Here is a 12274-nt window from a genome sequence, read left to right on the forward strand (position 1 = left end):
AAAGCGGTGACTGCCAAAAGGAAAACATAAACTGATGAAATTGGCAACTAAATTATACAGGGCTTTGTGATTTTGAGCCATTCTCTGAAAGTGGGCAGACAGAGAAAATGTATAAACGTTCGCTTTTCTCCTCACGCGGGTGAACTTCAACTGTGCTGGTAGTGACTACTTTGTTTACACAATTTTTAAAAACGAATTCGTCCGGTTCATAGACAGTATTGTTACTGGTGTGTGTTTCGTTTATGAATTAAGGGAGATTTCGAGCACGTGGGTAAGTTATAACGATTCAATCGTAAAACAAGCATTTCAGTTGCTTACAAAGAAAGAAAATTTAAAAATTAATTGTATCGCATTACAGTTGCCACATGGGGAACCCACTTATAGTGAAGAAGTATTTCATCTACTCTTGGCAAAATATATAATATAGGATTTAAACTGGGAAAATTATAAATCAAAAAAGTTTTATAATGTACTAAAAAAAAAGCTCCAAGAGACGTGACTAGTTCAGCAAAGCTGGAACAGCTTTGGTATAATCCAGAGATTGGCGATTTTTGGTGCCCTTTTTTCGGTTCGGCACCAAACACGTCCGATGGTCCAATGAAAAGCCGCCAAGGACGACTACGGATGCCAAAAAAATCGCCGGCATAGAAAACACAATAACTGAAATAAATACCCCCCTGATTTGTGGATTGGTAATTTTCTCTGAAACAGAAGTCATGACAACAAATGATAGCAAAAAATAATAAATATAATGGAATAATACAACCTAACCTGATGACAAGAAGAATAATCAACGGCGACTCGAACTGGAAAAAAAACCAATGAAATGCAACTTCTGTTTCAAAAGACGTGGTCGAACAAACAAAGTAGGAACCCTGGTGGAACTAGCACCACCTGCATAGAAAGAACGAGTGATACAGTAACCTAGTGTTATTATGCCAGGCTTGGCAACTTATTTTGTCTAGGCCATAGGAAAAAAAAGTTGCTAAGCAAATACCTTGATTGTACTAAAGTTGCTCCGACCTATATTTCTCAAAAGTGACGGGAACCAAAAAAAAACTGAACAGATAAAGTGTAATCCGTTTCTTTGGCGAGAAAAGTGCCTGAAAGCATGACAAGAAGTTGCCAAGAGTGAAACAGAGTTATGCTTTCAGACATTTTCAACACTGTCACTGTTGAAAAAAAAAGAATGATGACAATAACAAAACAACATTCTTTGGCTAAATAATGTATGATGATTAAAAATATAACATCCTAGACCAGATACAGAATTGAAAATAATAATAACCAGACTCTTTTGAATAATATAATGGTCATTGCCAAAAAAAACCTCTGGGTTTGGTCAAAAACAATTGGGTTCAATAAAAACATGATCGTGGAACTAAAACTATAATAGCTAGTATGAAAATCTAATATAATCTAATATCTAATATAATCCCATCTAATAAAATGGAAATATGAAATGTACAACCTGAGAAAATGAGATATTCCATAAAAGAAAATATAACATGCTGGGAAAACTGTATATACCATACAACATGTCAATGTACAAATAAAAAGTAAGCTCTAAAATGCTAATGGACTTGTTTCAAATGCTGTGCTATATGAAGCTATAAAAAGGTCAATTATTCTATTCGTCAGACTATGACCAATAGTAGAAAAAAGAAATAGCAATCCTGAAGCCGAAGGAATAACAGTAGCTGGCAGGAAAAAAAAACAATTGAAGAAAATGGGAGACCAGGAGGAAAAGCGCCAACAGGCTAGAAAGAGAATCATCAAAATAAAAGTTGACAAAGAAAAAGGGGATCATAGCTGTTCGTAAAAAATTCCAAGATGGAGAGTTTTTGTGTAAAAAAAAAGAAACAGGAAAAATGACAAAACTTTTGATTAACAAAAACTAAAATACAGTGAAACCTTGCTGCACGATTCTCATATAATTATAAATCCCTCTACAATAACATTTTTTCTTGTTTGGAAATATTTATGCTCCAATGCAGTGTTTCTCAACCACCGGGCCATGAGTAATTCATCATTTTATATGTACCCCTATTTGTTTCCCATTAGTCGTGTTTATGACCAAGCCTTCTACCAAAAAGAAAAGAAAGAACCCTACCTTGCTGCAGGCTTTCAAAGGTTGAGAACCACCCAGGTCAATAAAATACTCTACCAAAGGATGTTTAGAGGTGTCACGAGTTTGATACCCTGTTCAACCTTGTCAGAAACTTTCCTGACGCAGGGGTGCAACAAAAACAGCAACATGACCACAGAAAAAAGATTGCTACCGCAAAGAGGGAGTTGACGCACCAAATCTCTCGGTGAGTATGAAAAAAGGCTGCTGCTCGGAATCGTAATAAATTGTAGGTCCCGGTCTAATTAGCCCTCGTGTGCAGAAAATAACCGGGGTGCCAAACAAAAATGAGATCAAATGAGAACCCATGCTCTAATGGCTAACCTGCTGCCTCTCAATATAATGATAGTAATCCCTCCACAACAATATTTTTCTTGGTTCGCAAAGTATCCTTATATCAAGGTTTCTCTGTACTAAATTTTACTGTACTATTTTTACTAATTCACACTATTAATGTTCATTTACACTATATATTTTGAATATTTTTTGAAAATATTCTTTGTTAAACAGCCCTGAGGAGCTCGCTCATAAGCATTGAGTAGGAAAAAGGATGCCACGGGTGAAAAAAGTTTGAGAACCTGTGCTATATGCTATCAGTTACATTGAACCGTATTTGATTTTTTTTCCTTCAATTCACTTTTTATTTGAGTTCCTTATTTAAACCAAGCTCCTGTTTACATGTATCAACTAGTTTAGTACTTAACTAAATCTTAATTCGCCAAATTCTCTCAAGTCCCAACATACGTAATCAAGTAGTCAGTGCTCATTGGATAATACGAGGCTGCTCCCACTGGCGCATTCTGCCTCCTTAGCCAAAAAAATTAAACCTGATCTATTTGTCGACTTTACAACTAAATCATGTGTAAACGGCCTTCAATGTCTGCATACATTTTTAAAAGTACTTCACAACTGCTAAATTACTTGACGTTGACTCATGTAAACAGGCATTAATCTGTAAGCTTAGATTGATGCACATTTTTTGCTCTTTGAATCTTCACAGAATCATCTATACTAGCGAGAGCCACGAATAATCTGGGCCCTATCTTCTCAGTTTGCTCCAGAAAATGGCGCAGCACTTTTACAGCATGTTCAGAATTCTTTTTCTAATTCCTCTGGATCATCTTTTGCTGAATTATCATTTGATCATTTTTGTCGACTTCAGTCATTGTCTGCACATGAGGGCTAATTAGACTGGGACCTATCATTTATTGCCGATTCCGAATGGCAGCTTTTTGATATTCACAGATAGGTTGGTACACTAAGCCCTCGATGTGGGATTCCCTTCTGTAGCAATATTTTTCTGTGGCCATGTCGCCAATTCTATTGTACCCCCAGGAAATTTTCTGATAGGAACGAATTGGATATCGAACTCACAACATCTCTAAACATTCTTTGGTATTTTGGGCAAATCTCTTATCGACCTGGGCTACTGCATCCATTCATGGTTTACACCTATGATTTACAAGTCAAAATGCGTGATCGCCCGCAGCTGACCAAGCCCCAGTGTACCCACTTCTCTGGGCATGTCATAGCTGAAATAAGAGTTTTAAAAAAGCATGATGCCCCGTTATTGCAGCTGAAAAAGGTTAAATAACAAAATCATGCACATTTTTATTTACAAGGTGGTTGTTTTGAAACTCTGGAATTGGAAACGAATTTCATGCTGTAAGTTCTATTCAAGATTATAAATTTGAGAGAAACTTGAAAATGATGTTTTAAGATGTGATGCGAGACTTGACAAATCCCAGGGCAACCAAGAAATTGTAATATTGGTACCTAAATTTTCTATGAGTGGTTGCTAAATGGGAATCTAAGAACAAGACAAAATTTTTTGAATTTATATCGGAGTATCTATCGATACCAAAGGTGCTCACTCTCCTGAATAAGCCTAAAGGTAAATTATTTTTGACCTGCTTTTCGTGGGGAAAAAATGTGGTGCGTAAAAAATTGTTCTTGAACCTAGTTTTTTTTGCGACTTGTCAAATCCTGATGTAATGACATATCAATAATGCATGTGTGTATGTTTCGTTTTTGGTTATAATTTCATTTTGTTTAATTTATAGGTTGTGTATGCTGTTACTGCGTGAGAAAAATTCGAAAAGTTTGGATTTTTATACAATTTAAATTAGCATCAGAAGCCTTCAGTTTCCAACATGGCTGCACCATTCAGTTTTGATTTGGATGTCATTGCGCATGATCTGCTGAAACTTGTGATAGAATGTGATAAAAGAGGGATTCGTAGCTCATCTTCTTGGGGAGCAGAACTGTACCATGCTTTAGCTTCAGAGTTTCCAGAAGCGAAAGTCCCGCCAGTTATACCATTTGTTGATAGTTTGGATAAAGACTACGGGAAGATTGCCCTAGCCAAGTGTTATTTCGATAATTCAGAGTATGACAGGGCTGCATTTTACACTGAGCAATGCACGTCTCAACATGGAAAATTCCTACATTATTATTCACGCTTCTGTTCTGGTGAGAAGAAACGGCTGGATGACATTGCTGACAGATCGTGCCCTCCGGAGAGGTCTAAAAATAATGTGCTTAAGGTGCTGCGAGCAAAGCTGAGTAAAGAGCGTACTCAAGGTACACTGGATGGATACTGTCTGTATTTATATGGATTGGTATTAAAAAAATCTAGGTTGGAAAAGTTGGCAATTGAGGTTTTCTGCGAAGCAATAGCAGCAGAACCTTTATTGTGGAGTTCGTGGCTGGAGCTCTCTTCTCTCATAGTAGAAAAGGAGATGTTACAGGATCTACCATTACCGGATCACTGGGTGAAAAACTTTTTCCTCGCTCATACATACTTGGAACTACAGCTGTATGAGCTTGCTTTGGAAATGTACTCACAGTTGGTAGATGTGGGCTTTTCAAAGAGTACTTACATTATGGCACAAGTAGCAATTGCATTCAATAGCATGAGAGACTTAGACACTGCGATTGCTGGCTTCCAGAAATTGCTTAAAGTTGATCCTTATCGGCTCGAGAACATGGATATATACTCGAATTTGCTCTACGTCAAAGAAATGAGGGTTGAACTAAGTCACCTAGCTCACAATGCTTTTGAAATAGACAAATATAGGGTGGAGACATGCATCATTGTGGGGAACTTTTATAGTTTAAGGAGCCAACATGAAAAGGCTGTCGTTTACTTTGAGAGAGCATTGAGACTGAATCCAAACTATCTTTCAGCTTGGACTCTGATGGGACACGAGTACATGGAAATGAAAAACACAGCAGCCGCTATTCAAGCTTACAGACACGCAGTGGAAGTTAACAGGTTAGACTACAGAGCTTGGTATGGATTGGGGCAAACGTATGAAATTCTCAAGATGTCTTTGTACTCACTTTATTATTATAAAAAAGCACAGCAATTGAGGCCTCACGACTCCAGAATGATGGTTGCTCTTGGTGAAGCATATGAAAAACTAGACAGGTTGAAAGAAGCCAAAAAATGTTATTGGAAAGCTCATGCAGTTGGGGACTTGGAGGGAACTGCGCTTGCAAAGTTAGCGAAAATGTACAGTAAGCTAAATGAAGACGATCAGGCTGCAGCTGCATACAGTGATTATGTGCGCGAGATGTCTACTCGTGGTGCATATGACAGAGAGGAATTGTGCCAGGCATATATATTTTTGGCGAAGTATTACTTTAATAAAAGTAATCTAGAAAAAGCTTATGATCACGCTCAACAGTGCCTTGAATTTCCAGAAGTGAAAGAAGAGGCTAAAGGGATACTGAAAGAAATTGCGGCTTCCAGAGCGAAACAAGATGAGAAGGGACAGAGTTCTTGTCCTCTTGCAGATACTTTTATATCCTCAGATTTCATTTCACCCATGAATTTATCTTTCACCCCTTGATTGAGAAGTTTTCTTGTATGTTATGAACATCCCAAGATGGTCTCTCTGGGCAGTCATGTCTGTCTGTATGTTATGAAAAGCACAAAATATGTTGATATGCCTGGTAAAAAAAATTTTCTATTTTCCTTATACTTATGATGTATTTTTTTTGAACAAAATGTGTTTCAAGTTTGCATAAATAAGCTTAATGTGCATGAATTGTTTAACATTTTTTCTTTCAATTTCTGTTAACCAATCTTTTCGGGCACAAAAAAGACGAGGGCCTATTTATTTATGTTACTGCCAAAGCCTGAAGTAGTCATTTCCCAAAGTGGCGAGAGGTTTGACAAGCCAATTCTTGAAGTGGCCGAAGATCCTTGACCGAAGTTCAGTGTGCTGATGTGAGGTACGGCAAGTGCCAGATCTTACCTAAGGTTGCATTCATAGTGACAAAGTGGTACGAGTTCCAAGAATTGGAACTAGGAAAAAAAAAATGCATGGGGTGGAGGATAGAGAAAATGTCTGTAGAGATTCTGAAATGTAAGGGTGTGATGATGAATCCTTCTCATAAGAAGGAAAGGAAAAAAAAGTGAAACGGACAAATCAGCAGATCAAAGGTGAAAACAAACTCCCAGACCTCGTTGCATGGCCTCTTTCTCTTTGCCTTACTGTTCGAGTATGTGCAGTGTAGAACAAAACTAGGAAATATATGCAATATTTATGCATATATGCAATTTTTTTTTGTCGCTAGTCTCTATTATGCATTCCCTTACCTCATGGTCACCTCACTATGTGCATGGCCTAAGGTTTATAGCTGTATTGGATTAGTTTTATTAGTTTCTTGCCACATCTCCATGTGACAAAAGAGAGAAAGAAGTATTTATAGAATAACTAGGGGGGCTCTGCCGCCTTTGGCGGCCAACCCCCCCACTTCTCTTCACAACATATCTTGTTTACTTCGTCCCACTTCATCAGCGTGCTATGGAAAGAGATGTGTGAAAGCACCAGCTTACTGAAGAAGCGAATTTTAATAAAAATAATGATAAAGCAAAAAAAACTAATGAGATTCATCAAGCACCCCCAGAAACTGGGGCCCCAAATTCAATTCGCTGAATTTTAGTGGGACCCACACTGGATATATCTCGTGCTACCGATGTGTTGCAAATTTTACTATGTTAAACAACAAAAATCAATTAGATACATCCAGGGGCCCCGAATTAGAACCTATCAACATTCCCATGGAGCACTGACCTGGAAGCTTGTCGGACACACCCCTGTAAGGGGCCACGAAAATTTTTCATTTTTTTCAATTTTGCAACGAATAAAATCCAGGGCCCCACATCCAGTAGCGGGAACACAATATGCAGATTTTTAGTGGGGAATCCAGACTGGATTTATCTCGGTCTTCCGCTGTTGCAAATTGTATAATGTTAAAAAACAAAAAGAATCAGATTCATCCAAAGCCTCAAAATGAAACCTGTAAACATGGGGCTCCCCGACTTGGAAGCTTGTCGGCCATTCCCCACTGCGAGTGAGATGAAAAATTTGCATTTGTATTCGTTTTACCAATGAATAAAAACTAGGGCCCCCAATCAGTTTCCCGTTGTATTCGCACACTTTTAGTGGGGCCCCAGACTGTCTTTATCTCGGGCATCCGCTGTTGCAAATTCTGCAACAGAAAATAGAGATTCATCCAGGGCCCCCAAAATGAAACCTGTAAACATGGGGCCGCCAACTTGGAAGCTTGTCGGTCATCCCCCGCTGCGAATGCCATGAAAAATTTTCATTTGTATTCGTTTTACCAACGAATAAAATCCAGGACCACCCACGCAACTACCTGTGACCGAATTCGCAAATTTTTTAGAACCCCCCAGACTGGATATATCTTGTGCTTCCGCTATTGCAAATTTTTCAACGTTAAAGCAGCAAGAAAACAATGAGATCCATCAAGGGCCCCTGGAAATGAAAACTTTTAACTTTCCCATGAAGGTATACGTACAATCCCCCACGGGTACCCCGACCTGTGTGTTGGGAGGGAGCACTGTTGTTATATGTATATTATACATACCTCTCGGCATGACCCCCCCCCCCATCCCCACAAGGGCAGGGCTGACAGGACCAGAACGATTCTTATCACTTTTTGATTTTTCACACTATAAATTAACCACAGAGGGGCCCTGAAAAGCTGGTTTGGGGGCTCGCCATCGAAATTCCAGCCTAAGGGCCCTGCTGTAGGATATGGGAGCCTCTCGGTACATGCACATAACATGGTCCCGATATGTGCTAGAGTTAAATGAATACTTGACCCAAAATCGTAACTGACTTCCGTAACACAAAAACGTAACAGATTTCCGTCACTCAGTTGCTTAGCAACAGGCCCTTTTGGAGTTTGTAATTTTATATTATAGAGTAGATATAGGTATACATTTTTGGAAGCCCACGGCTATAAATTTTTTTGCCACTCAAAGGCTGTCTTATACAACTCGAATTAAATAACGAAAAATGAATCTGCAAATCACTAATGGCCCATATTGACTGTTATCAGCGGTTGAGAAATACTGCTTTAAATTATATGTTTTTAATGCTCTTCCCTGAATTTGAAGTAATGTGAACAAAGCTTAGACTTGTTTAGTGATGCTACATCGATTACAAATGAGAACATCACTGAAACTTTAATAATAAACATTCAGTATAGACATGTTGCCATAACAACCGAGCCAACATTCGAATGCCATGCTGTTGCCATTCCACGACTTATAATAATAATGATAATAAATTAATAACATCTTCAACACTTTCCTCCCTTTAGGGGAAAACCATGTTTCTTATAATTTGTAAGAGTAAGGCCCTCCTCACACGGGGAAACTAAAGTTCGGCAACTGATAAGAGAAACCGTCTCCCGAAGACCAGTACGTATATCGCTCTAGACGCCCTCACACGAGGAAATTAGCGTCTTGGCGACGAAATATCGAACGCGACTCAGTCACTTGGCGACTGACATGCTAGTCGCCGCCAACTTTTGTTGAAGAAACTAGAGAAACTGCCTTTAGCATTCCTTCATATTTTCGTCATGCGAGTTTGGACTCATATTGAAAAACAATCCAGAGTATATATATAATAAATTATCAGTTGGAAGGATATAAGGAAATTTCTTCAGAATTTCAGTTCACAGGTAAATACACGATTTCTTTATTTAAATTGATATTATTTTGAAATTATAATGAAATCAGGGGCGTCGGAATTGTTTCGAAACTGGGTGTGTGTGCTCGTCTTTAGTTTTATATCGGAAAGTTTAATTTCTTAATCAACTCTGGGGTGCTCGGATCCATGCCACAAATTACCGTGGGTGCTTGAGCTTGCACCCCTGGCTCTGACGCCACTGAATGAAATGGTAAACCAGGACTGTCATTTCAACTTTTTTCGGGGGGGGGGGGCAAAGAACATATACTCACTGTATGTACGCATATATGCTATTTATAGTGCATTTTTGAAACCCCCGGGGGATGGGCAACAGCCCCCTGATCCCCCTAGATGTCGGGTCTGTGGTAAACACATGGGCCCACCCGGGCACTCCCCCCGCTGGGGCGATTTCAAAAGAAGATGGAGCGTCACAAAAATTATATCTGGTAAAAAATTTCAGGAATAACCAAATTAATTTGCCAAGTAGGATCTCAGGAAAAAAATACATGGCTGGGAGCCCCCATGTTGCTCTTAAGACGGCCCTGGATAAGAACCTGCAGAAAATTTCAAAATACTGTCTACTTTTACATGTACCTAAACAAGCACGTGTTCCATAGGGATGGTCCCTGATTTTCCCCCTTGCTTGGAATGTCTGTGATCTAGGTCACGTACACGCACATCTGTGTGTGGGAGTATTCGGGGAAAATCATTCCCTGAAACATAAACAACAATCCATGTGTTGTTTGTCTCTAGTTATGCCTATTAGTACTATTCGTTTCATCTCATGAAACTATTTAAAATTCTGCGTGACAATATTTTAACTAATAAACAATAAAAATATATTAAATCCAACATATATAGGTACTGAAAGGCACATTTATAGAGGAAAAACAGACATTTTATTGCGAATTTTTTTTCCGAATGAAACATGAAATTATACTAAAAAATTATCTAATTTTTACCATTTTATTGTCATTTCAAAATGATATCAATTTAAATAATGAAATTTTGTATTTACCTGTGAACTGAAATTCTGTGTAGCAAGTTCACGTATAATAGAAATTATTTTTCTTATTCATTTGTTTCGATTTTTCCTAACCCGGTTAACAAGATAGTACCGGAAGATAAGAAGGAAAACTATAGACTGTGCTGTTTTTACTCAGTTTCCCGGGCTTTGAATATTTTTTTAGTAGCGCCGTGTGAGGGAGAACGGGCAACTCAACTCGTTCTAGTCAACTCAACTCTCAAGTTGAAGCAACTCGAGCTCGATTTTAGTTTCCCCGTGTGAGGAGGGCCTAAGTCAGCCTGGATGGAGGCTTTACCAGGCAACCCGATCTTGTGACCATGTAAGATCCATTATCCCGGGTTGTCTGTGATGAAGGGGCCTGCGACCTGTTTCTGTGGTGTTGGAACCTGGCATTGGGGTGATACCTCATCTTTGGTTGCTGGAGATTTAGGATAATTTCTTTCTGGCTTGTACTCAGGCTCTTGCATCTCAGTTAGGGATGTCGCATTGTCTTGGTGGTGACAGACTGGCTGTGAAGCTGTTTGCTTGATTTTCATACCTTGTTGGACACATAGTTTAATGAATTGTCTGCTTCTCAATGTGGAGCCTTCATTTGTACGGATTTCATACGTGTGCGGACTGATCTGTTTTGTTACGAAGGCTTCTTCCTAAATCGGTCTCTGGTGTAGAAGATTCCGGTGCCACACTGAAGCTCCAGAATGCAATGGCGCAAGGTCTTGTAATACTCTATTATGTTGCTGAGCCATCTCATTTTGCCTTTTTAGCAACTTTGCATGGACTTCAGGAACATGCAATAGAATGAATTGTAGACACTGGCTACTGGTCGGCTACTACACTATTATGGGGATTTTTATTGCAGAACATCTCAGTCAGCCGAGGGCTCCTTGCAGAACAATGCAAAACATTCTGCTTTTGAGGGACAAAGTAATTTTGCTCTTTCAGCTGAAAAATATCAGCACCCAATGTAAGCCACAGGCCCGGAGAAATGTCATGAGCTATCATCGTTGGAGCTGGCTGAAGACAACTTCTCTTGCTCGTCTGAGACATGCATTTATGCCCGGCATGTATATTTTTTCTTCATTTCAGCTCGAAGTGTTGTTGGCACTACAATGCGGTCTCCTCTGACAATAATGTCATTGGAGATGGCCAATTCATCTCGATATGGAAAATATGCCGCCGCCATGGCACTGATATTCGTGTTAGTCTCTGCCCAACCTTCCAATATAAGGCATTTAACTTCCTGCAAAGTAGAATCACTCCATGTGTGCTGTTGCATGATAGGTAGGTAATGGTCAGGCACTGGTAAGAAACTGATGTTCTTAATCGAATCCACCAGATCTGCTGTATAATGGAGTCCCTTGAAGGAGCTCGTGAAAGAGCATCTGCCACAGGAATTTGCTTTCCGGGAACCACGAACCTCAAGTTGAAGTCATAGCGTCTTGCTGTTAGCAACAGATATGGTAAATGCCTTGGTGTTTTGAACAAAGGTTTAGACAATAGCCACCAGGTATTTGTGGTTGGTAACAGTGATATTTCGTCCATAAATGTAATGGTGGAATTTCTCAAGAGTCACAACAACCGCTGGCAGTTCTTTTTCAATCTGTGCGTACCGGCACTCTGACAGGGATCTGCTTGAGAATGCAACTAGGTTTATCCATCTCTGGAACATTCCATACCCTAGTGCATCACAAATTCAAATATGCTGCCTTTGCACCAGCCCAGCCAACTCCAACAAACCCCTTCCCGAGTACATAGGGACTTTTTTGTTTGTTTGTCAAGGAATTTCTTGGCAATAATGAAAGTTTGGCTGTGCTGTTTCATTACATGACTAAATAAAACTGTTTGGCTTAGTTGAGAAGTTTTTCGCAAGCAATAGCACTACTGACAGTGATGTCGGAACAGGTCTGAGAGAACAGATTTAAAAATCAAAATTTGGTGCTGCACTTTTTTATAATAATAAAGCAAGTACAAAGACATCTTGAGAATTTCATGTTTGCACCCAATCCATACCAAGCTCTGTAGTCTAACCTTTTAACTTCCACTGCAAGTTTGAATAGTGGTCACTGTTTTTCATTTCTATGTACTTGTGTCCCATCAGAGTCC

General features: G+C 39.2%; 1 protein-coding gene across 1 annotated transcript; it reads left to right on the forward strand.

Annotated features, from left to right (window-relative positions):
* Positions 1 to 143: 143 nt before the first annotated feature.
* Positions 144 to 6179, forward strand: Cdc23 (cell division cycle protein 23). The gene is made up of 2 exons (XM_089244604.1): positions 144 to 271; positions 4192 to 6179. Exon 2 carries the CDS (start codon positions 4282 to 4284, stop codon positions 5983 to 5985), a length of 1704 nt encoding a protein of 567 aa, XP_089100730.1. The 5' UTR covers positions 144 to 271; positions 4192 to 4281; the 3' UTR covers positions 5986 to 6179.
* The last annotated feature ends 6095 nt before the right edge of the window (positions 6180 to 12274 follow it).

The sequence above is a fragment of the Pholcus phalangioides genome, unplaced genomic scaffold (assembly GCF_987345545.1).
Source record: "Pholcus phalangioides strain wild (caught in Gottingen) unplaced genomic scaffold, Ppha-v1.0 ptg000015l_1, whole genome shotgun sequence".
Lineage (NCBI taxonomy): Eukaryota > Metazoa > Arthropoda > Arachnida > Araneae > Pholcidae > Pholcus > Pholcus phalangioides.